The sequence below is a fragment of the Oryctolagus cuniculus genome, chromosome 1 (genome assembly GCF_964237555.1).
Source record: "Oryctolagus cuniculus chromosome 1, mOryCun1.1, whole genome shotgun sequence".
NCBI classification, from domain to species: domain Eukaryota; kingdom Metazoa; phylum Chordata; class Mammalia; order Lagomorpha; family Leporidae; genus Oryctolagus; species Oryctolagus cuniculus.
Genome location: NC_091432.1, coordinates 69285809 through 69311503, shown reverse-complemented (window position 1 = coordinate 69311503; position 25695 = coordinate 69285809). Strand labels below are relative to the sequence as shown.

At 56.6% G+C, this 25695-nt stretch overlaps 3 protein-coding genes across 8 annotated transcripts in view; 2 read left to right on the top strand and 1 right to left on the bottom strand.

The window, feature by feature from the left end:
* Positions 1-8307, top strand: part of GAB2 (GRB2 associated binding protein 2) — a 187056-nt gene extending 178749 nt beyond the window's left edge. The window contains exons 4-10 of the mRNA XM_051822089.2: positions 349-941; positions 2488-2582; positions 3619-3883; positions 4765-4855; positions 5048-5150; positions 5570-5695; positions 5919-8307. Of these exons, the coding sequence (XP_051678049.2) occupies positions 349-941; positions 2488-2582; positions 3619-3883; positions 4765-4855; positions 5048-5150; positions 5570-5695; positions 5919-6062 (1417 nt within the window). The 3' untranslated portion in view covers positions 6063-8307. The remainder of the gene's footprint in view (positions 1-348; positions 942-2487; positions 2583-3618; positions 3884-4764; positions 4856-5047; positions 5151-5569; positions 5696-5918) is intronic.
* Positions 8308-8964: 657 nt separating this feature from the next.
* The window catches only part of USP35 (ubiquitin specific peptidase 35), a 101574-nt gene continuing 84843 nt past the window's right edge, over positions 8965-25695 (bottom strand). For all 6 annotated transcript variants that reach the window (XM_051822054.2, XM_070075915.1, XM_051822052.2 and 3 more), the window contains 4 exons: positions 13211-13304; positions 12455-12561; positions 10840-12088; positions 8965-10109 (listed from right to left, as the gene is read on the bottom strand). In XM_051822054.2, coding sequence (XP_051678014.2) covers positions 9942-10109; positions 10840-12088; positions 12455-12561; positions 13211-13304 — 1618 coding nt within the window. In that variant the 3' untranslated portion in view covers positions 8965-9941. The remainder of the gene's footprint in view (positions 10110-10839; positions 12089-12454; positions 12562-13210; positions 13305-25695) is intronic.
* Positions 13916-22132, top strand: LOC103349871 (gamma-aminobutyric acid receptor-associated protein). The gene has a single exon (XM_070075982.1). It carries the CDS (start codon positions 16809-16811, stop codon positions 17160-17162), a length of 354 nt encoding a protein of 117 aa, XP_069932083.1. The 5' UTR covers positions 13916-16808; the 3' UTR covers positions 17163-22132.

The window sequence follows — 25695 nt, the reverse complement described above, 5'->3', positions numbered from 1 at the left end:
GCACTGGCCCCTGGAAATGCGGTCACTTCAGGGAGGGATGAAGGCTAACGCCCTTGAACACGGGTGGAACATCTGAGTGCGTACCACACAGACCAGATCACTTCAGAGGACATTTTGCATCACCGTTTTGCAGATCCTTAAACCAGTTCGGAAGGAGGAAGTGCCCCGCTCTGGGTCCCCCCACTAGTAGTAAGTGGCAGATCCTACGTAAACCTCAGGCCCGCCTGACTCCTCACCCTGTGGTTTTTCCACACCACCCAGCTGCATGGGCCTTGGCACTCTCAGCTTCCCTCCCAGGGAGGCAGCCCCGGCTTCTCACCCTCCTGCCCCTCCTCTCTTCTTCCTTAGGAGTGCCAGCTTCTCTCAGGGCACCAGGACCTCGTTTCTCATGAGGAGCGACACCGCCGTACAGAAGCTCGCCCAGGGCAATGGACACTGTGTCAACGGGGTCAGCGGCCAAGTCCATGGCTTCTACAGCCTTCCCAAGCCAAGCCGGCACAATGCAGAATTCAGAGACAGCACGTACGACCTCCCCCGGAGCCTGGCTTCTCACGGCCACACCAAGGGGAGCCTCACAGGCTCCGAGACAGACAATGAGGACGTGTACACCTTCAAGACACCCAGCAACACCCTGTGCCGTGAGTTTGGGGACCTCCTGGTGGACAACATGGACCTTCCGAGCACCCCACTCTCAGCCTACCAGATCCCCAGGACGTTCACGCTGGACAAGAACCACAATGCCATGGCAGTGGCCACTCCTGGGGACTCAGCCATAGCGCCCCCGCCCCGGCCCCCCAAGCCAAGTCAGGCAGAAACACCTCGATGGGGCAGCCCTCAGCAGAGACCCCCAATCGGCGAACACAGCAGATCAGTCTCTGTCGCTGCCACCATCCCCAGGCGCAATACGCTTCCCGCGATGGACAACAGCCGGCTGCACCGAGGTCAGTGTACACCCAGGCTGCGCCCCGAGGGAGAGGGAGGAGAGGCAGGGGCTCCTGGCGGTTTGCTGGTCCTTGGTCATCCCTGGCCAAGGAAAACTGAAGAACTAGCAAGGTCTCTAACTGGAGTTTGAGCAGCCCCCCAACCTGGACCCCCTTACCCACTGGCCCCCCAACACCTGGAGGCCGGAAGTAGATGTTCATCATGGCAGGAGTGTGGCAGTCTAAGTGAAATGGAATATTCTTCATTTACCTCGCTATAACAGTATGGGCTTGGGAGTAGAGATCACGGTATTTTATTCATTTATAACTCAAATCAAAGATTTAACAAACTAGAGGATCAGTCCAAACTGGAGGCAGTCCTTTGTGAGACCTTCAGAACGTCCCCTGAGCCACTCTGGAACCTCTGGTTGAAGGCTCAGCCCCTGTGTGGGGCAGCTCAGTTTTGTGGTCATTGGTTTTCCGGGAGGAGTATTCCAGCCTGCATCCAGCCTCTTCGGTTGGATGGAAAAAGAACAGCCGTCCATCCCACTTTGTGCCTTGCTTCTGGCTTGCAAAGCCTTTTTGTATTGTTTAAGCCATGCAGGGTCTGGTGGACGCAGCCCTGTTGTCTGTCTCACGTGAGGCCCGGGGTAGTTAGGAGCCATGCCTAGGGTTGCAGAGTCACTGGAGGCAGAGATGAGGCCCCACCCCTCAGGTCCCAAGTCTCTGCGGTTTCTGCCTCCACTCGTTAGAGCAGTCACCTGTGCTTTGGAACGGAGTTGCAAGAAAACTGCCTCCCAAAAAGGAACTTCCAAGAGTTCATGAAAACACGAAATGAAAAGCTGTTCATTTTGGTACAAAAAAAAAACTTTGAAATCCATGAAGTTTTATCATAATGTTCATTTCCCATGGACATTTTGAAGATTTATTTATTTTGAAAATCAGAGTTATAGAGAGGGAAAAACAGCGCTTCTGTGTACTGGTTCACTCCCCAGATGGCCGTAACAGCCAGCCTTGGGCCAGGCTTAAGTCAAGAGTGGGCCAAGCTCAAGTCAAAAGCTTCATTTGGGTCTCCAACATGGGTGGCAGGGGCCCAAACACTTGGGCCATCTTCCGCTGCTTTTCCCAGGCCATTAGCCGGGAGCTGGATCCAAAGTGGCATAGCCAGGACGTGAACCAGTGCCCGCGTGAGATGCCAGCATCTGAGGCAGTGGCTTTACACGCTGTGCCACAATGCCGGCACCCCCGTGAATGTGATGCTCACATCTAGTTGGGAAAGTAAGACACGTGTACGTTAATGCCAGTGTTGCTGGGACAGCTGGGGTGAACTGTGCTGTCCACGACGGGGGGCAGCAGTGAGGGCAGAAGTCAGGGGTGGAGTCCGCACGGCTGCTGACACTGAGCTGGACGTGGAAGCCTAGGAGGAGCTGGCACCAAGGGGCTGTGTTGCAGGTGTGCTGGGCTTGAGAACGGTGCCTCTGCAGTAGCAGTAGGACGCCGAGCAGCACGGGGGAGGGATGGGGAAGTGTCCGCACGTTGCTCACTCGTGTGTGCCTCTGTGCCGTAGCTTCCTCCTGCGAGACCTACGAGTACCCGCAGCGCGCAGCCGAGAGTGCAGGCCGGCCTGCTGAGTCCACGAGCGATGGAATCGGATCTTTCCTGGTGAGTGGGCTTCGGCCAGGCGGCCTCAGGCCACTAAAAGCACAGTCCCTAAAATGTGATAGGGTTTTTCTCTTAGAACACTGCCTGGGTTCTTTGTCTCAGTTCACGTCCCTGCGTCGTTTTTGGACAAGATACAGGTACCCTAGTCTGTAGAAATGTGTGTCCCTACGTAGACTGGATCACAAGGCTTTCCACCTTGGTGGGTAAGCCGAGGGTCCACAATGCAGCAGCCCCTGGCTCTGGGTGGTGGGTCTTCTAAGCCAGCAGCCTCCCCTCTGAGGTCTTCCCCTAGGGAGGGATACCCCACTCCAAGAGGGCAAGCAGAGATGGTGCCCCAGACCCAGCCTGCGTGGCAGAATTCTACCTCAAATGCGGGATCCCAGGCTGCGCCCAGTGCTCCAAGGTGTCTGACCAGATAGGGCCGGAGCTGGTTACCGCACTGCACTACTTTCTGGCAACTCTGGCTGTCATCTGGTGCCTGGGGTAAGCCCAGAACACGCTGAAAGCTAAACTGGGGGAACACAGCTGCCCCAGCCTTCACCTTCCCAGGCCCTCGTTCCATCCTGACAGATTCTGTGTCGTCACCGGGACCATGCCCTGTGCATCCTGAAACCTGGGCACACCCACCCCCCAAGGAGAATTCATACTCTGATTATGGTCGATCGCAAGGCGGTTGTAAGAGCTAGAAGAGACCCCCCAGACTGATTTTTTTTCTCCACTTTGCTTTTTTATTTGGTCTTCCCAAGGTCTTTTTATTTGAAAGACAGAGTTAGAGGGGCAGAAAGATTTCCTATGGCCAGGTCAAGGCCCCTCTAGGCTCCACACATGGGCTGGCAGTTGGGCCGTCTTCCCCAGGCAGGGAGTTGAACCGTAGCAGCCTAACCTGCTACACCACGAAGCCAGCCCTGCCGCGGTCTTCCTTATAGTTTCAAAGTGTAGCTAACCCAGTCAACTCTTCCTGCCTCATATACAAAACCCACCCCGGTCTGGCTGTGTTCCCTAGCGTCAGCACTGTCTCTTTGCCTCTCCTCCCTAGGCAGGGAAAGCAGCTTTGGGCCGGTCAGACAGTGCCAACTCTGAAGACAACTACGTGCCCATGAACCCAGGTTCCTCGACCCTGCTGGCCCTGGAGCGAGCAGGGGACACGTCCCAGAGTGTCTATATCCCCATGAGCCCAGGGCCCCACCACTTTGACCCGCTTGGCTACCCGGCCTCTGCCCTTTCTCTGCACCGCGGCCCCAGCCGGGGAAGTGAGATCCAGCCACCCCCTGTCAACCGTAACCTCAAACCTGACCGGAAAGGTAAGTCCACTCTTACCCAGCCCCATCCCGGCACCTTTTGCGTTTGCTTAGGGACCGCGTGGGTCCTAGACTGGGGTGGGAGACTTTGGCAAATCCTTGATCTTCGTTGCACACTGCTTTTCTTCATCTGCAAATAGGATAGTAATTCCTGCCTCCCAGCTTTGTTTACACAGAAAGCAGCTAGGACAGTGACTGGCACACAGCAGGTGCACAGGAAAGTTTGACTCTAGGTTCCAGCTCTGGGGGCTGTGGTTCCGATTCAGGGCATGAAGCAGATTAGCCACATGGGGATCTCAGCTGTGGAGTGGGAGCCTCGAAGGCTCAGGGCCACTTCCCTCCTTCCCTGGGGGGTTGTCCCGGTGCCCCTCTCCATTTCACATGTGGTCTCCTTCTCAAAAGTTGTAAAGCTGGGAGAGAAATCTGCTGAAAGACCCTGGGTCCCCTTCGTTACCTTAGCTACAGTGCAAACAATACCCAGTTTGGAATCTGAAGATGTGACTTCCACATGGGCAAAGATGACATCGTCGGGCCTGCAGCCAGAGTGAGCCATCGTGCATCCAGCACGCGGGGCAGCTGCGCTCGGCAAGTGCGAAGTCTGACAGCGCTGACAGGGTGTGCAGATAGGATAACCTAGACCCGATGTGAAGTACACAGGAGGCGGTGCAGGGGTGATGCTGCTCCCTCGCAGCCACTGGGTCACTCCACAGCTGCCCACGACAGCTGTCACTGTGCCTCCCTGGTCTCCCTGTAGCCAGGAGTCACAGTCCGGGTTCAACTTCCAGTCCCCCAGTGTGGCATGTCAGCGTCCCGACCGTCCTGCCACGGCCGGAGGCCGGCTGTGCGCTCCATCAGCGTGATGGCTTCCTTACTCTGTGTTTCAGCAAAGCCAACGCCACTTGACCTGAGACACAACGCTGTCATCGATGAGCTCCCCTTCAAGTCACCTGTCACCAAGTCTTGGTCTAGGGCCAAGTAAGTGTCTCTGCTAGAGGGGGGTCAGGACAGCTGCGTACTTAACTGGCCTAGGCGGAGCCTGCTCTGGAGGCGCGAGTTCCTTGTCTGGAGACGGGGAGTCCCTCTGCCTGCCTGTTTCAGGTCTTGCTTCGCGCCAGGCGCCAGGCGCGAGTCCGGGCGGGTGACTGCTTTGTCCTCTGCCCCCACCAGCCGTGCCTTCAGCTCCAGCTCGTCCCAGTACTGCCGCCCCGTCTCCACCCAGAGCATCACCAGCACGGACTCCGGGGACAGCGACGAGAACTACGTTCCCATGGTGAGGCCTGTGGGGGCCCTGGGAGCCCTTCCCCCGGGAGGCCCTGTGCTGGGTGGCGTAGTTTCCTGCTCCAGCTCCTTCTTGAACACCGGAGATGAGTTAAGTGAAAGGCAGCTGTGGTCCCTGCCCCGCCCACTATCGGGGTAGCAGTGCCGGAGCCGTCTGGCCCCTGGCAGGAACCACCTATCTTGGAAGTACGTGCCTGACCCCAGCCGCCCCGTCACTGAGCATGGAACTGCTGTGGGTGCCCCACGGCTAATGACAGGCCCCCAGCACTGAGGGCACAGCTCTTTGCAGATCTCTGAGCAGCTGGGGAAGGGGACAAGCTCTCAGGTGTCCCCAGCTGGCTTTGGCCAAGGCTGGGAGTTGTGGAGGGGCCGACCGGGCGCACACTAACAGTTGTTTCCTCCTTGTGATAGCAAAACCCCGTGTCTGCCTCTCCTGTTCCCAGTGGCACCAACAGCCCAGCCCCTAAGAAGAGCACGGGCAGCGTCGACTACCTGGCCCTGGACTTCCAGCCTGGCTCCCCAAGCCCTCACCGCAAGGTGCCTGGCGTGGCGGGGGGAGGGCAGGAAGGGCCAGTACCTTTCCCCTGATTCCCTGCCCTCCATCTGAGACTCACTTGTGCTTCTGGGAGGCCCCTGTGAAGCCATAGGGCCCCCTAAAACTTCCTTGCTGTAGGTGGGCGGGGCGGTTCCAGGGGCATCGCCCCGGGGCCTGGAGGCAGTGCCACAGAGCTCACCGTTCCCCCTCTCCCCGTGCCCTCAGCCATCCACGTCGTCCGTCACCTCCGACGAGAAGGTGGACTACGTTCAGGTGGACAAGGAGAAGACCCAGGCCCTGCAGAGCACCATGCAGGAGTGGACAGACGTGCGGCAGTCCTCGGAGCCATCTAAGGGCGCCAAGCTGTGAGGCCGCGGCCCTGGCCGCCAGGGAAGGGCGGGAGCCAGCGGCCCAAGCTGGCTCCTCCCCCGCTCTGTCACTCACAGCCTTCAAGGCAAGGCGCTTGACCAAGTCAGGGACCCTGAGCCCTCCCCTGGGAGGTGAGGGCCTGCTCTAGACCCCTCCTCAGCCCAAGGGCTCCCACCCCACCGCTGTGAATTTCTTCCCTGAGGGCCATGTCTCCACCCACCTTTGTTAGGAGCTGCCTCTGTCCTCTCTGTCCTGCTCAGACTCTGAGGGAAGGCTGGGGGCTGTGGCTGTAGCACCACCCCCCAGCCCACCTCCCCTTGTGACAGCAGTGCTTCTGCAGCCACGACCTGCAGACCGCCCCAGGCCTGCTGTCCTTAGCAGAGGCGGCCTTGCAGGGTACAGGGATGGGAGCAAGGGAAAATGGGTGGTGGTGGCGGTGGGCTCCCCAGCACAAGGAGCAGGGCGTGCAGCTCAGGACAGTGGGGTCCGGGCCCCGGGAGCCCCCACGATGGCGGCTTGGACGGAAGTGGACAGTGCCGTGTATGTGGAGGGGGAATGGTGTGGGCAGGAGGCAGCGTGGTACGGAGAGAGGTGACGCAGGAGCGCGAGGGCGCCTGGGACAGAAACAGCAAGTGAGTTTCCACAAGGTGGAGGGCGCAGAGGTGACTGGAGGAGATGCGGGAGGCAGTGCCCAGGACCGAGGGCAGCCCCCCGGGGGTCTCGCCTCCCCGTCTGGTGCTCCCTAGCCTTCCAAGTGCCGCTTCAGACTCAGGACTTGGCTGCAGGGCCCAGGGAAGCCGAGCCCTCCTCCCGGGGCTTGGAAGGTCAGAGTGGCAGGCCTGCCTGAAGCTTGGGGTTGCCGGTCTCACATTTTTGTGTTCAGGGTTTTTGAGCAGCTTCTCCAGGGCCAGTAGGCTTCCCACCATGTCTGCTGGGGGTGGCCCCAGGCCCCTCTTAGCATGCCTCCTCACAGCAAAAAAATCCCCTTGCGCATTGAGGACAGAGGCAGCAACCTCATCGGTGAGGAAGAGGACAGGAACCTCCACTGGTTATGCAAATGGGGACAGAGACCACAGGCGGGGGCTTCCAGGACAAAGGCTGCTGCAGCGAGGCCACATGTTCCCAGGCGGAAGCATGGGCAGCCTCACGCCTCAGCAGGCTGCGGGCTCCTCCCACCCACCCGCCTGTCTCTTTAAGGCCCTCTCCTGGGATTCCCTCCTGGCAAAGCTTGTAGTGTCCCCCAACTCCACCAGTGCCCAGCCCACAGCCGCCCTGTTGACACCGGGTTGCCGCAGACCACGTCCCCCGTGTGCCCTGCAGCGAGTGGAACTGGTTGGAGTCTTCAATGAGGCAGCCTTCGTCCTGCTCTCGGTCCTCTGCCTAGGGGACCCCGTAGGCCGCAAGTATGGGCAGAGACAGGCGCTCAGGCTCGCGAGCCCTAAGCTGCCCGCAGGGTCTGGCGCACACCCACCTGCCACCCTGGCCAGAGGGAGTCGCCGCTCAAACTGGGCCTGAAGCCCCCGTCAAGGACCAAGACCCCGGACTTGGGGGGCGCCTCAGCAGCACCCACTTCCAGCTCTACCTCTGCAAGGTTCAAGTCAAGTCCTGTGGCAACGATGAGCAGCTGGCGATGGCGTCTCCCAGGTGGGGTCGCTCAGCGGCACCCCGTCCCTTCTCTCCCTCCACTCTGGTACTCGCCCCGTGTCTCAGACAGAAGCACAATTCGGAAGTTTCTGGGACACGGCCTGCAACTCCAGGCTGCCCTCTGGCTCCCTTACCTGTCCCGGGCTGTGGCCTCAGCCCTAGGCCCTCCACCCCTCTCCTACTACCCCTTGTACAGCCGTGGCCCAGAGAGGCCAGCCCTGCCGTCCTGGGGGACCGGTTATATGTGTGGGCTACGCGTGTTCTGAAATGTAGAACCATTTCGCACGGAACTGTCACTAGTTGTTGGGAAGAGATAAGTGGGCTACATGCAGCCCCATCTTAAGTTCTGTTCTTGTCACCATTTAAAATTGACATTTAATTTTTCAAATCACTGTTGGTGCCTAATCACTTAAGTTATTAATTTATTCTGTTTCCTCTGTAACACCTATTTATCTTGTGAGTAGTTGGGGGCCGGGTGGGGGGAGGGGGGACTGGTCTCTGGGGGTTGTGGTTTGCTGTGGCGACACAAGGTACAGGCCTGGAGCTTGCAGGTCCCTTTTCACCGTGGTGTCGGATGACAATAAAGTCCATTAGAAACGCAGTCCAGGGCTCTGCCCGAGTCTGTCTCGTCTGAAGGGCCAGGGCCCGGCCGCCATACTCACCCCGATCCCGGTGGGTGGGCACAACACCCCCGCAGCCCAGCCTTTCCGGACTCCCTAGGAGCCCGAGGGTGCGCCTGCTCCCATTTCCTGGGAATGCTTACGGACTTCTCTCGGCAGGGAGCCTCGGTGAGGCCTCTGTTTCCCTGATCTGCAACACAGGGGTTGCCAAGTCCCGTTTCCTAGCCTGGGTGTCATTCAGTCCAATTCCAACCACCTGGTCCCTGATGGGTTGGACAGCTCCACCTGCTGCAAAAGCCCTCAGCAGGCTCAGGAGGCCACATCCGCCTCTGCCTGTACCCAGCCTCCCAGAGGAGGGAATGAATGGCGGGGTGGCAGCATGTGGTCCCAGGGTGTCCCAAGTCCTGAAAAACCTCCTGGACCAGCTGGTCGGCAAAGTACTCTCTGCTGTGTCCCACTGGGTGCCTCCCGCTCGGTCCTCCGAGGCCCAGCACCAGTGCACAGTCTGTCACCAGGTGTGTCCTCGCCTCACCCTTGAGGAGCAAGGATCGCCAGCCAACTTCCCAGGCAGGGAGGAGAGCAAGGGGACAGAGCACGTCACAGCCGCCGAGGCCGGAAGAACGACAGCTTTCCCAGGCTTCAGAGAACCTAGCTTTATTCCTGTTCGAGAACACGGTTTCTCCTCTCCATTTTGAGGGGCTACAGCAGTGTCAGGGCCCATGGAGACAGCCCTCACACAGCCACCAAGCTCAGAGCAGCCAAGCCAGCCAGCTGCCGCCACACAGACCGTGGCTTCGTGAGAAACATCTTTGCAGGAAAATAAAGACCCTCTACCTCAACCAGAGCAGGGGAGGGGGCGATGCTAATGGTGGCATCTCAGGCACTGAGGCGGGCAAGGGGGAGGGGGAGGGGCGAAGGCTATCCCTGTGGCACAACACCTGGTGTGGGTACGTAAGGACGGAGGACCCAATGGGAGACCTGGGGCCAGTCCTGAGTCAGGCCGCTCCCCATCTGCACTGCTCTCAAAAGGGCCAACTGCAGAGGCATGCACCTGCCTCGCCCCTAAGACCTCAGAACAGCTGGAGGGCAGCCAGAGGCGGCCCACAGCCCCAGCCCATGCACAGGCGTGGATCCCGGTGTGCTTTTCATGCTAGAGCCAGAACTGGCCAAGAGGGGCTGAAGGGAAAGGCGACCTGAGCCAGGCACTGGAGGCGATGCCCAGACCCACGTGCCGAGCGAGGTCCCCTATCCCAGGGCAGGCTCCTTGCAGAGAAAGGCCAAGCCCGCCGCCTGCCCAGGGAGGCTGCTGCAAGTCAGCCAGGACACTTGGGAGTGAAATCTTAACGTAGCCGATGCCAGCATCAGGGCCTGAGGTCCAACAGGCTTGGCCCTCACATCTGCATCTCTACCAAGGTGACAGGGCCAACGTTCCAGAAGCTCCCTTCTGCAGCCCTGTGCCCTAGGAGGGCCTACATGGAGACTGAGCCTGACCCCACTTGGCAGAGCAGCTCGGCCTGGGCCCTGAGGGCCCCATCCGGCTCTCAGGAAGGGGCTGAGGCCTCCCCCATGGGCTCTGCTGCCCCACAGGTAGAAACGCGCTGCGGGAGGGTTTCCATTAGAAGACCAGTCTATGGAAGTCACCGCCATTGCCACCTGCAGGGTTGCAGCCTCCCGCAGAGCCTTCGTCCTCATCCTTGTCTTCATCAAATCCCCTCCCCCAGTGGGGAGATGCGGGGAGGGCCGAGATGTAGGCTGCTCGGCTCCGGGCCTCCTTCTCCTGCTCCTGGAAACACAGATTGGGGGGGTGGGGGCAGCTTCAAATTCAGACTCCAAAGCCAGTTCCTCCCTTCACTCCCTCCCTAGGGCCACTAAGCACACAGCAATTCTGATGATCCCTGAGGCCAGGCCACAGGCAGGATGGGTGGGCAGGCCATCCCTCCCACCAGGGACAGGAGGCCCCACCTTGGCCACCTCTCGGCAGGAACCCCAGTGCCTCAGAGGGAAGGAATCGGTTCTCGCTGGACTGCGACTGGCTGACCACATGGCCCCAGGAAGCAGGCGGTCAGGGGACCAGGAGGTGGCCTCACACCACACGGGGGCCTCCACGCTGCTTCCTGCCCTGGGCCGCCAGCTCCCCACCTGTCAACACTCGGGCCACAGACACTGCTGGGAGGAAGCGTGCGCCCCCCCCCCCCCCGGCCACCCCCAACTGCAGGCAGGTCAGCTGACCCCGTGTGATACCAGATGGCCCACACAAACAGCCCCTCCAGGCGCTTGCCAGTTGCTCAACATCTGGACACCACCCCTGACAGCAAGGAACGGGGACAGAGACCGAGGTACGCTGGGAAGCCCACAGGGCTGCTCAGGCAGGCTTAGAAGTCGCTGGGGCTGGGCCTCCCAGGGAGGAGCCGAGGTCAGTGCAGCCCACCAACGCGGCGTCAGCTCTGAGCAGCCTGCCTGCCCCTGGGTGAAAAGGGAGGCGCCGTGCGAGGGAGGCCGGGGCGTCTGCTCACCTGCAGGTACAGGATGTTGTCTTTGGAAATGGCTTCCATCAGGTCCTTGTGCAGGGTGGGCTCGGCACGCACCCTGGGCGACCCGGGCTCGGCCGCCGGCCCGTCCCCGGGCCGCTGCCGGTAGAAGAGCACGTAGGCCGTGTCCTTGGGGAAGAAGGAGGTGACGTTGCTGACGGACTCGAAGGAGGAGAAGGACACCCGGGTGTCATTGAACAGGTACCACTGGTTCTCGGGCTCGGGCCTGTCGGCGGCCGCGGGCCGGGCAGCGCCCTCCCGGGCATAGCAGTAGTAGTGGCCGCTCTCGGAGGACACGCCCGAGTGCACCACGACGCTGCACAGGTCGTAGGCCTGGCCCCGGCCGCCGGCCAGCGGCAGGCGGAGCAGCAGCGGGATGGCGACGTCGTCGAGGATCTTGCGGCGCCGCATGGTGCGCAGGTCGAAGGAGAAGCGCAGCAGCGTGAGGATGAGGTAGCGCGGCCCCTGGCTCAGCTCCACCACCTTCTCGGCGTCCTGCAGGGAGGCGCACGACTCGCAGCGGTAGCGGTTCTCCGCCGTCAGCCGCTCGGGCGACAGGAAGTAGTTGACCAGGTCCAGGACGGAGCGGGAGCCCTCGGGGCCGGACGGGGCGGCAGCAGCGCCTTGGGTGCCGGGGCCCGAGGTGTCCTCCTCCTTCTCGGTCTCCGTCTCCTCCTTCTCCTTCTCCACCTTCTCCTCCTCCTCCTCCTCCTCTCCCTGCGCCGGCGGGGGCTGCTGCTCCCCTCGCGGGCCTTCCTCCCCCTCCTCCTCCGCCGCTCCTCCCTCGTCCCTCTGCCCGCTCTCGCTCCCCGCCGCTGCGTCCTCCTCCCTCTCGGCGCACGGCTGCGGCCCGCTCTGTGCGCCCAGGCCGTCGACGAGCAGCACGGGAGGCGCGGCGTCGCCGGCGATGCAGAGCTTGCGCTGCCGCCGGGCGCCCGCCCTGCCGGCGGCCTGGGCCCTCACCTCCTCCGCGGGCTGCAGCACCGAGCCCAGGCGGCGGCGGCGGCGGCAGCGCTCGGGCGGCGGAAAGGCCAGGGAGAGGTCGGTGAAGGCCTCCTCGCGGGAGGAGACGTTGAGGCAGCGCAGGCAGCGGATCCGCGTCACTATCTTGCCTCCGAACATCGTCTCCACCGAGGTCGACCTGGGGCCGGGGGGCTCCTCCGGCGGGGAGGGCGCGCTGGACTGCTTGAGCTTCTGGCAGATCCTGGTGCCCGTTTTCTCCTCTTCATGCAGCCTGGAGCGGTGACACGGGCTCTACGTCCGCACCGACCACGCAGGGGTGCGCGCACACACACACACACACACACACACACACACTAGTGCACATCCATGCACCTGTGCCCTCATGCGATAGATGACCTATATGCAGGCTCATCACAAGCAGCCAGCTCCGTGGGCCTGTGCACGCAGAACAGCGACAAGGACACGCACCCAGTGACCAGCACAGCGTGCTGCCCTGCCCCCGCCCCTCCCAGAACTCAGCCTTGCGGGGCCAGGCTTCCCGGCTGCTCAGTCCCGCAGCACACGCCGCCCCACGCCCCCCAAGTCAAGGCAGCAGCCCAGCCCAGGGATGCAGGAGGGCTCTCCTGGCCTCCCTTACCGATCCAACAAGTACTTCAGGTACTCGGAGCAGTCCTGCTGGGTGCCGGGACTGAACCAGGGTGTCCAGGAGGCAGAGAGGAAGTTCTCCGGGGAAATGGCGGGCCGCTGGGACAAGGCGTGCAAAAGGCGTGGTCAGGACCAGGCCCTCCCTCCCTCACCAGCTCTGCAGCGCACTAGGCCTGGGGTCCGACCCGGGAGACGCCTCCCCTCCCATCCCACAAGTCCTTCCGGGCAGCATGGGGTTCACGCAAACACGAACCCCACACTTTGTGCCTTTGCTAACAGCCCAGTCTGCACCCAGCACCCTCTCGATGCCCCAAGGAGTCCAGGGTGCGGCCCCCACCACCACCACCACCACCACATCTGCCGCACACTGCACTCCCCTCTGTGAAGGCAGTGACCCCTGCTGGCCCCCTGCCCCACCCAGGGTCCTGCGGAGCCCATGGCTGTCGGTCCCCTGAAGGTTTGGACAGCGTTTGTTTTGTCCGCCCACGCCCTCAACAGCCCCCAAGTGCAGGACAGGAGATGAATAAAACCAGACTCAAGCACGCACACCCTCTCCTGCCCAGGAGATTTCGGGGCCACTCAGCCAGCCCATGGGCTTTGGCCCTGAGCCTGTGCCAGCCTGGCTGGGGCCCAGCCATGTAACTGCTCACAGCAGCAGGTGGTGGGAAAGCAAAGGGGAAGTGTGGGTGCAGGAGCCGGCCTGGCCCCCCCCATCGCCGTTGTACCCCCCACCCCACCCCACACACACCTGACTGTGCTCCAGGAAGGCGAAGAGCCACTGCAGCTTGGTCATCAAGGGCTGCGAGTTGTCCTCGGTCAGACGGAGCACGCAGTGCCTGAAGCTTCCAAACAAAGCAGCAGATCTGGGGTAAGGCCAGGGCTCCCAGCAGCCTCTGCTCACGCCAATGCAAGCAGCGCCTCCAGCCAAGATACAGACATTCCTCGGGTCACACGGGCCAGGGAGCAGGAGAACAACGTGGCCTGGCGTGCCCCAGGTCAGGGACACAGCAGCAGTGACCTTGGTTTAGACAAAGGTACAACAAGGGGATGACCCCTACAGTCCCTTCCAGCTCCGGCTGCAGGATTCAAACACGCGACCCTAAGGTTCCAGAGCTCTAAGGCTGGGAGCCTCACGTGTGACAGAGTTCACGCCACTGCCATCCCAGCCACCCACACGTACTTCTCGTGCCTGGGAGATGGCACCCACACCCACCCACAGCAGCAGGACTTGCTCTGACCTCGGCTCTCCGATCCACTCCTCCAGCCACTGCTGAGCACCGTGGGGCACGGGGCCACTCCCCACGCCTGCATTCCCTGGAGTGGGCCAGTTCTAGGCCCCGGCCCAGCTCCTACACACACAGCTGGCTGGGGCTCCTGGGTCATGCATTTCTCTACACCGACCCCACTGCATGGACTAGCACTGCTCCAAGTGTGGGCACTCGGCCAGCCCAGGACAAGGTCGCTGGGACCAGGAGTAGCATTTAGGACTGTGGGAAGCATTTCAACGTGACCACTGGGGAGACAGCGCGAGACAGCAGCCGAGTAACCTTCGGGTGCCTGCTCACACGGGAGCTGAGGAAGGAAGCCGGGCCGTACGCCAGAGCGCCTTCGGGGTTGTGCCACAAGAAGACACTGCAGAAGGCAGGAAGCTAACAGCTGCCGTCACCCTGCCTGCCCCTGGCTCTGTGGGGCAGAGCAGGGGGAGAGATAATCCCTCTCCTTTTCCCAAGCAGGAGGGGAGACAAGTCCAGACCTCAGGCTTGAAACCTCGTCCCAGGCCGCCTACAGTGAGACCCGAGGCCAGACAGAGCGCCGCATGCTGCCCCGGGGGCCTGGACCCTGCTTAGCCAGGCAACCAAGGCGCTGGCTCTAGCCACCCTCCCCCAAACCTCTGGTAGATGTGCAGCAAGACTCCTGCAGCTAGGGAAGAGGGTGGGAAAGGGAGCTCAGGAATTTGCTTTCAAGCTCGGTGCCCAGCCTGCTGGGTAGGACCCAGCACGAGATAAGCCCAGAGGCCTCTTCTAAACCTGCCCGGTCTCGGGTGCAGTCCTACAGCCTGGGAGGGCGGGCTTGGTGTGCACCCACCACACAGCACAGGGCCCCGTGGCGGCAAAACTCAGTGCAACCCAAATTAATATGAGCTAGGTGGCCAAGAGACAGCCTTTACTGCTCCCCAGCCCCTTGCCTCGGGCAGACAGCAAGGGGCAAGACCTCAGCCACTGGGGAGTGGGGTACCCAAGTGAACACAGGACTGCATCTTGGAGCTCACAGCCAAGCTGGTAAAACCCAACATCAGGCAGGTCCCAGCGGTCCCTGACCTTAGGCCAGGACCTGCAGATGGAGCCTCTGGAACTGCTCCCCATGCCAGTTTGAGACCCATGGCCCCACTCAACTGGCCCTGTGCCCTGGCCAGCACCACACGCACCTCCGCAGCAGGCAGAGCCGAGCTCCGTGGGCACTGCCCGACCCCCAGGCTGCACAGTCAAGGCGGGCTGTGGTACCCTTTCCCTAGCCCCAGGCGGGACAGCAACGTCTGCTGGAGGGAATTCAAGGGAGGCCACTGCCCAGACATCGCATAGGAACCCGCACACAGCCACCATGCTCCTGCTACCACGCTCCAGCCACACTCCTGCCACCACAGGAACCCAACTGACCCCTGCGACCACAGCCGCCACAGACTGAGGGCCACCCCGCAAGCTGCCACTGAGCCCCCACGGACCACTGCCAGGACCGAGGAGTGCCCCAAGCACCACCGCACTGCCACTGGCTACAGTGGGAGGCATAGGGACATTACACCACAGGCTCCAACTGCAACTAATGCGGAGAGCGCCTACTAGACCAGACCCTGGAGGCCTACCTTCAGGAAAAATCCTTTTACTGCGGAAACAACTTTCTGAGAGAGTCAGTCATCTGCCAGATACACGAACATCTACCTCAGGACACAGGAAGCATGGAACAGCAAAAAATACGGTGTCCCCGAGGTACAGCAGGACACTGCAGTCGTAGAGTCCAATCAAGCTGACCAAAGACCTCAGCTTGGGCCCAGCACTGTGGCATGGTGGGTAAAGCAGTTGCCTAGAGTGCCGGCATCCCATATGGGCACCGGTTTGAGTCCCAGCTGCTCTACTTCCAATGCAGCTCTCTGCAATGGCCTGGGAAAGCAGAAGATGGCCCAACTCCTTGGGCCCCTGAGACCCCGAAGAAGCTCCTGGCTTCTGATCAGCCCAGCTCCAGCCATCTGAGGAGTGAACCAGCAGATAGACAACCCCTACCTTTCTCTATCTCTGCTTCTGCCTCTCTGTAACTCTTTCAAATAAATAAATCTTTTAAAAAAAAAAAAAAAGAAGAAGAAGAACAAGAACAAGATCTCAGTTTTAAGACAAATCTTTACCAATATCACACTCAGACCAAATACAACAAGACAGAGAACGAAACAGCCTCTGAGACCTTTGGGACACCATTACATGAGATCTCTTTTTTTTTATGATTATTTTGAAAGTCAGAGTTACACAGAGAAGGAGAAGCAGAGAGAGAGGGGTACCACATCTGCTGGTTCACCCTCCAGATGGCTGCAACAGCTGTAGCCATGCTGATCCAAAGCCAGGAGCCCCCTCTGGGCCCCTGTTGCCGCATGGGGGACCCAAGGACTCCATCCTCCACCATTTTCCCAGGCCACAGCAGAGAGCTGGATCAGAAGTGGAGCATCCAGGACCAAACCGGTGCCCATATAGGATGCTGGCACTACAGCCAGTGGCCCCACCCGCTATGCCACAGCACCAGCCTTGTGAGATCTATTTGAATTCTGGAAATCTCAAAAGGAGGAGAGAGGAATAAAAGCATAGAAAACCTATGGAAAGAAAACAGCCGAAACGCCCCTATCATGGTGAAGATACTAACATCCAGGCTCAAGAGGCCCACACGACCCCAAACAGGTACAGCAACAAAAGACCTCACAGCAACGCATTATGATCAAATGCTCAGAAGTGCAACACAAAGTCAAATCTAAAATCTGCAATAGAAACGTGTGCAGGCACTTACAGGGGACCCTGTTACAGCAGATTTCTCCAAAGAAACCTTATAGGCCAAGAAGGCAAGAAATGATATATTCTGAGTTCTAAAAGAAAAGTACTGCCCACTGAGAATACTATACCCAGCAAAACTATCCTTAAGCTTTCCAAGCAGGAAATGATGGAATTCAGAACCACCAACTAACTCACCTTCCAAAAGGTGCTTCAAGGAGACCCAAACGCAGAAGCAAAACAAAGTTAACTCTCATCACAAAAACACATGAGAGTAGCTCCCTGGCTTCCCTCTTCCCAGCCCGGTCCAGCCCGGTTCCCGGGAGGATGAAGTTCGTGTACAAGGAGGAGCATCCGTTCGAGAAGCGCCGCTCTGAGGGCGAGAAGATCAGAAAGAAATACACGGACCGGGTCCCGGTGATAGTAGAAAAGGCTCCCAAAGCTCGGATAGGAGACATGGACAAAAAAAAATACCTGGTGCCTTCTGATCTCACAGTTGGTCAGTTCTACTTCCTGATCCGGAAGCGAATTCATCTCCAAGCTGAGGATGCCTTGTTTTTCTTTGTCAACAACGTCATTCCACCCACCAGTGCCACCATGGGTCAGCTCTACCAGGAGCACCATGAAGAGGACTTCTTTCTGTACATTGCCTACAGTGACGAAAGTGTCTACGGCCTGTGAAGCTGCTGCCCCTGAGGTGGGGGGTCCCCCCTGCCTTGACCTCCCCTCCTCCTCCAAGCTCCAGCACCACCTTCTTTCTCCAGGACCTGCACTTACCGGCGGAGGCTTCCCTCCCACCCTTAGCAGGAGGGGTCATGGGAGCCTCTCCTCTCTCCCCCGTTCTCCACCCGCCTTTCCCACTCTGCTTTACACTTATGGATTGTCAGTCTCTGTTGCACCCAGTGATTATTCTGGTTTCTGTTCCCTTTCTAACTGCCCAAGGGGTTGAGGACCCCAACAATCCCTTCCTTTCACTACCTTCTTTTTTGGGAGTAGATGGAAGGGACTGAAACTGGGGGGAGATAGGAGGCGCATCAATAAAGAGGAAACCACCAAGCTGAAAAAAAAAAAAAAAAAAAACACATGCGAGTAGATACACCAGAGAAATATGGAGAAATCCAACTTCATCAAAACTGCACAACCACAGACATTCAAGATAAACAAGGTATGGCTTGAAATGACATGATTAAGTCATGCTTATCATTAATGGTCTTGAATATTAAGGGAAAAAATTCCTAGTTAAAAGCTAAGAAAACAAGACCCAGTGATATGCTGCATACAAGAAACTCACCTCACCAGTAAAGACACAGACTGAAAGTGAAACATGGAAAAAGACAATCCATGCAAACAGACCAAAAGCAACCGGAAGCAGCTATGTTGCATCACACAAAACAGGCTTCAAGACAAAAACCCTAAAGGAGACAAGGTCACTATGATGCCCAAGGGAGTAAGTCAGCAAGAACATAAAGAGTGGAAATGCACATGCACTCAACGGCAAAGCTCCCAACCGGATCAAACATCATCAGATCTCCAGGCACAGACAGGCTCCAATACAGAACAGCGGAGGTCTCCAACACCCCAAGTTCCTCAGTGCAGAGACCATCAAGACCCCAAAGCCACTAAGAAACCACACCACTGCTACACTCTCCTGGGACATACACGGAACTGCCCCACAGACCAAATGGCCCTAACAGACACTTTTCATCCAACAGTCACACATATACATTCTGTCATCAACACAGAACACTCTCCAGGACAGAGCACGTTAAGTGCATCTCAAAGGCAAACATCAAAAGCATACCACGCATCTTTTCTGACAATGGCAGAGCCAAAGCGTTAGGAATTACGCAAACACGCTGAGAATCAACAACATGCTCCTGAGTCACAATGGGTCATCGAAGAAACAAACAAGGACATTTAACAATTCCTTGAAAAAAATGTAATTAAACTTACGCGAAACAGCAAGAGCAGTAGGAAGTTCAGTTTAGGGGCCAGCGCCATGGCACAGTGGGTAAAAAGCCGCCGCCTGTGACAACAGCATCCCACATGGACACTGCTAATGTGACTAAGAAGGCAGCAGAGGATGGCCCAAGTGCTCAGGCCTCTGTACCCACACTGGAGACCCAGAGGAAACTCCCGACTCCTGCCTTCAGACTGGCCTAGCTCCAGCTGTCGTGGCCATTTAAGGAGTGAGCCGGCAGATGTAAGATCTCTAACACTGCCTTTTTTTTTTTTTTTTTTAATTTAATTATTTGAAAGTCAGAGTTACACAGAGAGGAGAGGCAGACAGAGGCCTTCCATCCGCTGATCCACTCCCCATTTGGCTGCAACAACTGGAGCTGCACCAATTCAAAGCCAGGAGCTTCTTCTGGGTCTCCCATACGGGTGCAGAGGCCCAATGACTTGGGCCATAACACTGCCTTTTGAATAAATAAATACATCTTTAAAAAAGTTGTTTAATCACCTACATTTAAAAAGAGATATCAAGTAACCTAAAAATGCATTCCAAGGACTTTTAAAAACAAAATAGTGGACTAAGCCTCTGCCTGCAGCACCAGCATCCCATATGGGCACTGGCTCTGGTCCCAGCTGCTCCTCTTCCGATCCAGCTCTCTACTATGGCCTGGGAAAGCGAAGACAGCCCAAGGGCTTGGGCCCCTGCACCCGCATAGGAGACCATTAAGAAGCTCCTAGCTCCTGGCTCCAGATTGCTCCAGCTCTGGCTGTTGCAGCCATTTGGGGAGTAAAACAACAGATGGAAGACCTCCCTCTGTAACTCTGCTTCAAGTAAATAAAAAATCTTAAAAAAAAAAAAAAGTAGAACAAAGCTCAGAGCATAAAAAAATGAAGTAGAGACTAACAATACAGAAGATAAATGAATTGAGTTGGCTTCTGAAAAAGATAAAAATGGATGAGCCTTTATCTAGACTAACCAACAAAACAAGGCTCAAAATCAGATGAAACCAGATGTTACAACTGATACCACATAAATATATAGATATATATTAGGAATTACTAACCACTATAAGGTAGCAGATGGGAAAATCTATAATAGAGAGATTTCTAGACACATGTAACTCACCAAAACTGAATCAGGAAAACTAAACAAGCCAAAGAGAAATGAGACTGAATCAGTCCTAAGAAAATGTCTCAAAGCAAAGTGCAGCATTCGAAGGCTTCACCGAATTCCTCCAAACTTCCAAGGAAGTAATTTTAAAGATTTATTTATTTATATGAAAGGCAGAATTAGAGAGAGGAAGAGAGAAGGAGGGCGGGAGAGAGATCTTCCATCCAGTGGTTCACTCCCCAAATGGTGGCAAAGGCTGGGGCAGGGCCAGGACAAACCCAGGAGCCCTAAACTCCACCCAGGTCTCCCACATGGGTGCTGCTTTCCCGGGCACATGAGCAGGGAGCCGGGTCACAAGTGGAGGAAGAACTACCACCAATTCTTTTCAAATGATTCCCCAAAATGTCACTAGAATGTCAATGGAAGGGAACCCTGCCAAATGCATTCTATGAGGACAGCCTGACCTGGATTCCTAAATCAGACAAGCACATGACAAAAATACAACTACAGGCCAACATCCCTGATGCACCTAGACACAAAAATTCTTAATAAAATACTAGCAAATCAATATAACAGCACATCAAAACAATAATCATTCCCATGATCAAGGGGGACTCAACATATCCAAGTCAATAAATACATTAAAACAGAGGATAAGAATCGCATCATCAGAAACAGCTTTTGATAAAACACAACATCCAGGGTGGACGGTGTGGCACGGAGGTTAAGCCACCACTTGGGACACTCACGTCCCATATTCAAGTCCCAGCTACTCTGCTTCTGACCCAACTTCACGTAATGCATCCTGGGAGGCAGTAATGATGGCTCAAGAACTTGGGCCCCTGCCACCCATATGGGAGACCAGGTGGAGTTCTGGGATCCTTGCTTCAGCCTGACTCAGCTCTGACTGTTGCAGACATTTGGGGAGCAAACCAGCAGATGGAAAATCTCCCCCTTTCAAAATTAACATTTCAAGACTTAAAAATACAACAAGCATTCACAATAAAACCCTGAACAAATTAGGTATAGAAAGTGATGGAGCAAGGACAAAAAGCCTTAGATCCAAACTGACCCCTCACCTATACAACAGCAAGCAGCCCCCATTTCTCTGCCCTAATACAGCCCCACCCTGCCTGGACTGCTGGACACACCACTATCGGGAGAGTCCAGCCATCGGCCTGAGCGCTCCCCACTCCTTCCAAGCTCTCTCCCCCCAGCTCAGCATCTCAGCCTCAGAGTCCAGCCCCAGTCTCAGCCCAAGCCCCTCCCAGCTCACACTGGGATCTCGCAGGACCTTTAGAACGAGCCCAGGCTCTCCCTCTATCTCAGCGGCCCAGCTTTGGCTCCGACCCCCAAACCCTTTCCTGCCACTTTGTACCATATAAACCACTAGTCTGTAAGGCAAGGTGCTCTCTCTGCCTTGGGAGTGAGCCTGTCCCAGGCTTCATTCTTCTGAGTAAAGCTGGTCTGGCTTTGGCTTCACACTCTGCCCCTCCTTTCCCAACATTCATTGTGCTGAAACCCGGGAAAGGCACAGAGATTGCCCCTCACTCAATGTGGTCCCTCAGAAGCTCAGCCAGCCTCCAGGCAGTCGTTGGAGAACCTGCCCTCTGAGCTTGCCTCTCTCTGCCAGCCTGGGCAGGGGTTTACACCAACCTCCTGCACGCCAAGAGCACGGACAGTCTGTGGGCGAGGACCGAGACCCTCCCTTCCTCCAAACTTTTCTCTGTGGCAGCTGCAGTGAAGATCACGAAGTGACTGCTGAGTGTCCAGCACCCATGGCTGCCTGCATGACCCGGGGGAACCCCCAGCTGATCTGCTCCCCTGGGGCTGGATCCCTGCCCACCTCTTAGCTGCTCTTTCCTATCATCTCCATTCTCCTTCCAAGAGAGACCATGGATGCGTGGGACCCGGAATAACCTCAGAAGACTACCAGTAAGGACTACTCCCTGGTGAGGTTCAAAATTCCCCAGGTGGAGAGAATGATCCAATATGGGAAGTGGGATACACAGCAGACTCATAGAATGGCAGATGTCCTAAACAGCACTCTGGCCTCAGAATCAGCCCTTAAGGCATTCAGATTTGGCTGAAGAGCCCATGAGAGTATTTTAGGCATGGAAAGCCAAGACACTGTGGCAAATAAACAAACAAACAAACAAAAAAACCCTAAATGAAAGATCTCTGCGAGTGAGATCCCAGTGGAAAGAACGGGCCATCAAAGGAGGAGGTACCTTTCTCTGAAGGGAGGAGAGAACTTCCACTTTGACTATGACCTTGTCTAAACAAGATCGGAGTCAGCGAACTCAAAAGGCTTCCATAGCCTTGGCAACTCATGACAAGAGCCTAGGGTGATTACCGACGCCATAAACAAGAGCGTCAGTTTGTTAAATCAATAACAGGAATCACTGTGCACTTACTCCTCATGTGGGCTCTCTGTCCTTAATGTGTTGTACAATGTGAATTAATGCTATAACTAGTACTCAAACAGTATTTTGCACTTTGTGTTTCTGTGTGGGTGCAAACTGTTGAAATCTTTACTTAATATATGCTAAATTGATCTTCTGTAAATAAAGACAATTGAAAATGAATCTTGATGTGAATGGAATGGGAGCGGGAGAGGGGAGGGTTGTGGGTAGGAGGGAAGTTATGGGGGGGGGGGAGCCATTGTAATCCATAAGCTGTACTTTGGAAATTTATATTAAATAAAAGTTAAAAATTCCCCCGATGAAAACTGGACCCTGAACCCTCGACAGGGTATCCGAATGTTGATCTCCCCTTTTTATTTTTTTTAAAGTTTTTTTTTTTTTTATTTTAAAGAGTTACACAGAGAGGAGAAGGCAGAGAGAGAGAGACACAGAGAAAGAGGGGTCCTCCATCCGATGGTTCACTCCCCAGACAACCAGAGCTGTGCCTATCCGAAGCCAGGAGCTAGGAGCTTCTTTCAGGTCTCCCACGTGGGTGCAGGGGCCCAAGGACTTGAGCCATCTTCCACTGCTTTCCCGGACCACAGCAGAGAACTGGACAGGAAGTGGAGCAGCTGGGTCTCGAACCAGCGCCCATATGGGATGCCAGTGCTTCAGGCCAGGGCGTTAACCCACTGCGCCACAGTGCCGGCCCCGACCTCCCCTTCTTACTTTAATTTCTGACCTGACCAAGTACTTCCCCGTGGTGGAAGGAAAGTGAAAACTCCCAGGATACTTCCCAACTGTCCTCCTTGGAGTGAGTCGGACAGGCCGGAGATGCCCATCACAACTCCCCAGGAGAGCTCAGAGCTGCCTTGGTTTTGGTCTCCTGCCTCTCACTACCCACTTGAATTTTCCTGTGCTCTCAAGAGCAGAGGCCTTTGCCAGATCTCTTCTGCATGCAATACCAGATCCAATTTTCAGGCTCTGTCTCCATGAAGCGTGCAGCGGCAGATTCCATGCCCCCTTCCTCCTCACCGGGGGAGGGACCTGACCCACTTTCAGGGCGAGGACACTTGTCCTGGAAAGCTGAGACCACTCTTCTCCAGAAGACTCCAGTTCCACAGGGCTCCTCAGGGGCACCCCAAGTGAGTGACCCCCAAACTTTGGCCCCATTCTACCTGATCCATGGGCCCCAAAATTTCTCAATCCTACCTGACTCCCCACTGGCCTATTAGAACACCTGCATGGGGGGCCAGCACTGTGGTGTCGCAGGTAAAGCTGCCACCTGCAGTGCTGCCATCCCATATGGGCACCGGTTCTAGTCCTAGCTGCTGCACTTCCGATCCAGCTCTCTGCTATGGCCTGGGAAAGCAGAAGATCCCCAAGTCCTTGGGCCCCTGCACCCACATGCGAGACTGGGAGGAGGCTCCCAGCTCCTGGCTTCAGATCAGCGCAGCTCCGGCCGTTGCGGCCATCTGGGGTGTGAACCATCAGACGCAAGACCTCTCTCTGCCTCTGCCTCTCTATAACTCTACTTTTCAAATAAATAAGTAAATCTTAAAAAAAAAAAAAAAGTTTACTAAAAACCTGCACAGGTTGGGCCAAAACGACTCATCTTCATTTGTACTAAAGTCTGGCCCATACATACACTGGAAAATGATCCTAAGTGGCAGAATTTGGCCTCTTGACCTCCAAATTCTCCACGATCTTGGTAACAATACATGGAGACAGCAAATGGTCAGCAGACCCCCATATTCAAGCCTTTTTCCTCTTCTGAGGCTAACGGTCCTCCTCAAGCAGAAAAAGGCCAGGAGCCCCACCTCGCTTCCCCTCCGCCCCCTCCCCAGGCCCTCGGAAGCATAATCCTTGAGAAGGACCTGAGAAAGACCCTCTTCCTCCCCCTCCCCTCAGCGCCGCTGCAGCCACCCCTCCACCGGCTTCCTCCTCTCTCTTCAGTCAGTCCTTCTCCTTCCCTGTTCTTCCCAGCGAAGAAAAACCTTCCCTCACACCCTCCGCCCCACCACGGCCTCCCTCATCTCATCCTCTGATTCTGATCCCGCTGACAGCCCTCCACCCTACCTGCCCCAGGGCTCCCTAGAGCTTCCATCCAGAGACCCCCTACAGGCAGACACATCTGATTCCACCCCGACTCCCCCGACTCTTCTCGTCCCCCCATAATCCCCTTCTCCATACCTACTCTCGAACTCCATAACCCAAACCTGTGTTCCCCTCAAGGGAGGTAGCAGGCGTGGAAGATCTGGTTAGGGTCTATGTGCTCCCCCACCCCACCCCAAGCAGACCTAAATCAGACGGACGAGCGTCTAGGCTCATTCTCAGAAAATCTCTCCAAATACTGTAAGGGATTTCTTCGCCTGACTCAGTCCTGTAGCCTGACCTGGCACACTCTCTCTCATCTTGTCCTCTACCTCGACTCCAGACGAATGTGAACGCATCTGGCACGCTGAACAGCCTGCAGATGCACCACCAGGCCCCACACACACTCAGAGGCTGCTTGAGCCATTCCAAGAGGCCCTAGAGCCCAGTGACTACGCAGTACTATCCTTACTATACTTAGTCTGTGAGGCGGGCCGTAAAGACAGCAGGGTTTTCATCAGGTCCCTGGGCAACCTCCCGGATCTTACCATAGGTAACCTGCTTATGGCTCTTTTTATCCAGAGCTGCCAACAGGCAGGAGGCCATATGACTTCACGCTTGTAGCCCTGGATCTCCAGGTTGGTAGGATTCCAAACTTCTCTCTTATTGCGAAGCCTTTCTATGAAGCTACAAAAGGTGATAAAGATGAGCCCTTACAAGAGCACCCCCCCCAGAAACCCCATTCCACACTCTAAAGTAGGCCCTTCCGCAAGTGCTCGCCCTGAGCCTTCCCAACCCACACAGCCCATTTCTTCTCTACATTCATAGCTCTAAGGGACAAGCACTTGGTCTCCAGGCCCAAAAGGCAGGGGACTCTACCACCCCGTGACCTCTTTCTCGAAACACTCATCTGGGGTTTATCACGGCTGGCCCCTGTACCTGAGGATCCTGGCCACTGCAGCTCTCTTCATTCCTGAAGCCTAAAAACTCTTTCTTCAACCCTTACAAATCTGGTCCTGTCATGGGCTACAAGACCTTAGCCCCAGGCTCTTCAGTCTGTAGCACCATCTCCTGTCCGAGTTCTTCCTGCCACCCTTCTCCAGCCTACTGTCACCTTCCAGTGCTGCACCTCCCTCAACCCAGCTACACTTCTCCCCACTGCCACACCAGACTCCCTTGAATCCCACTCCTGCCCAGATACCCTTCACTTCTCCCCAACTACTTCCCACCACCCCACAGAAACTCACATTCCACAATCCCCACTGGTTAACTGATGGTAGTTCCTCCAAGACTCCCCCATTTCCTGCTGGATATGCAGTAATTCAGGGGTACCATGATGATACCTCCTCTTTCCCCTACCTCAAGGCACAATCCCTCCCAACAAGTCAAATTAGTAGCCTTGACTCGAGCCTTGACCTTAGCCAAGGGAAAAATCATCACTATATACAGATTCCCAACCTGCCTAGATCATCATCCATTCTAGTGCCCAGGTATGGCAGGAAAGAGGTTTCCCAACAGCCCGAGGGACCCCTGTAATAAATCGCAAGCTGATGAAGGCCCTTCCTGATGCTGGCCAGCTGCCAACAAAAGCTGCTATTATTCATTGCAAAGGCCACCAGAAAGACAAACAGTACCTATCAGAAGCTAA

Excerpts from the sequence above, each read along its gene's own strand:
- LOC103349871 (XM_070075982.1), top strand. The coding sequence starts at position 16,809 with ATGAAGTTCGTGTACAAGGAGGAGCATCCGTTCGAGAAGCGCCGCTCT.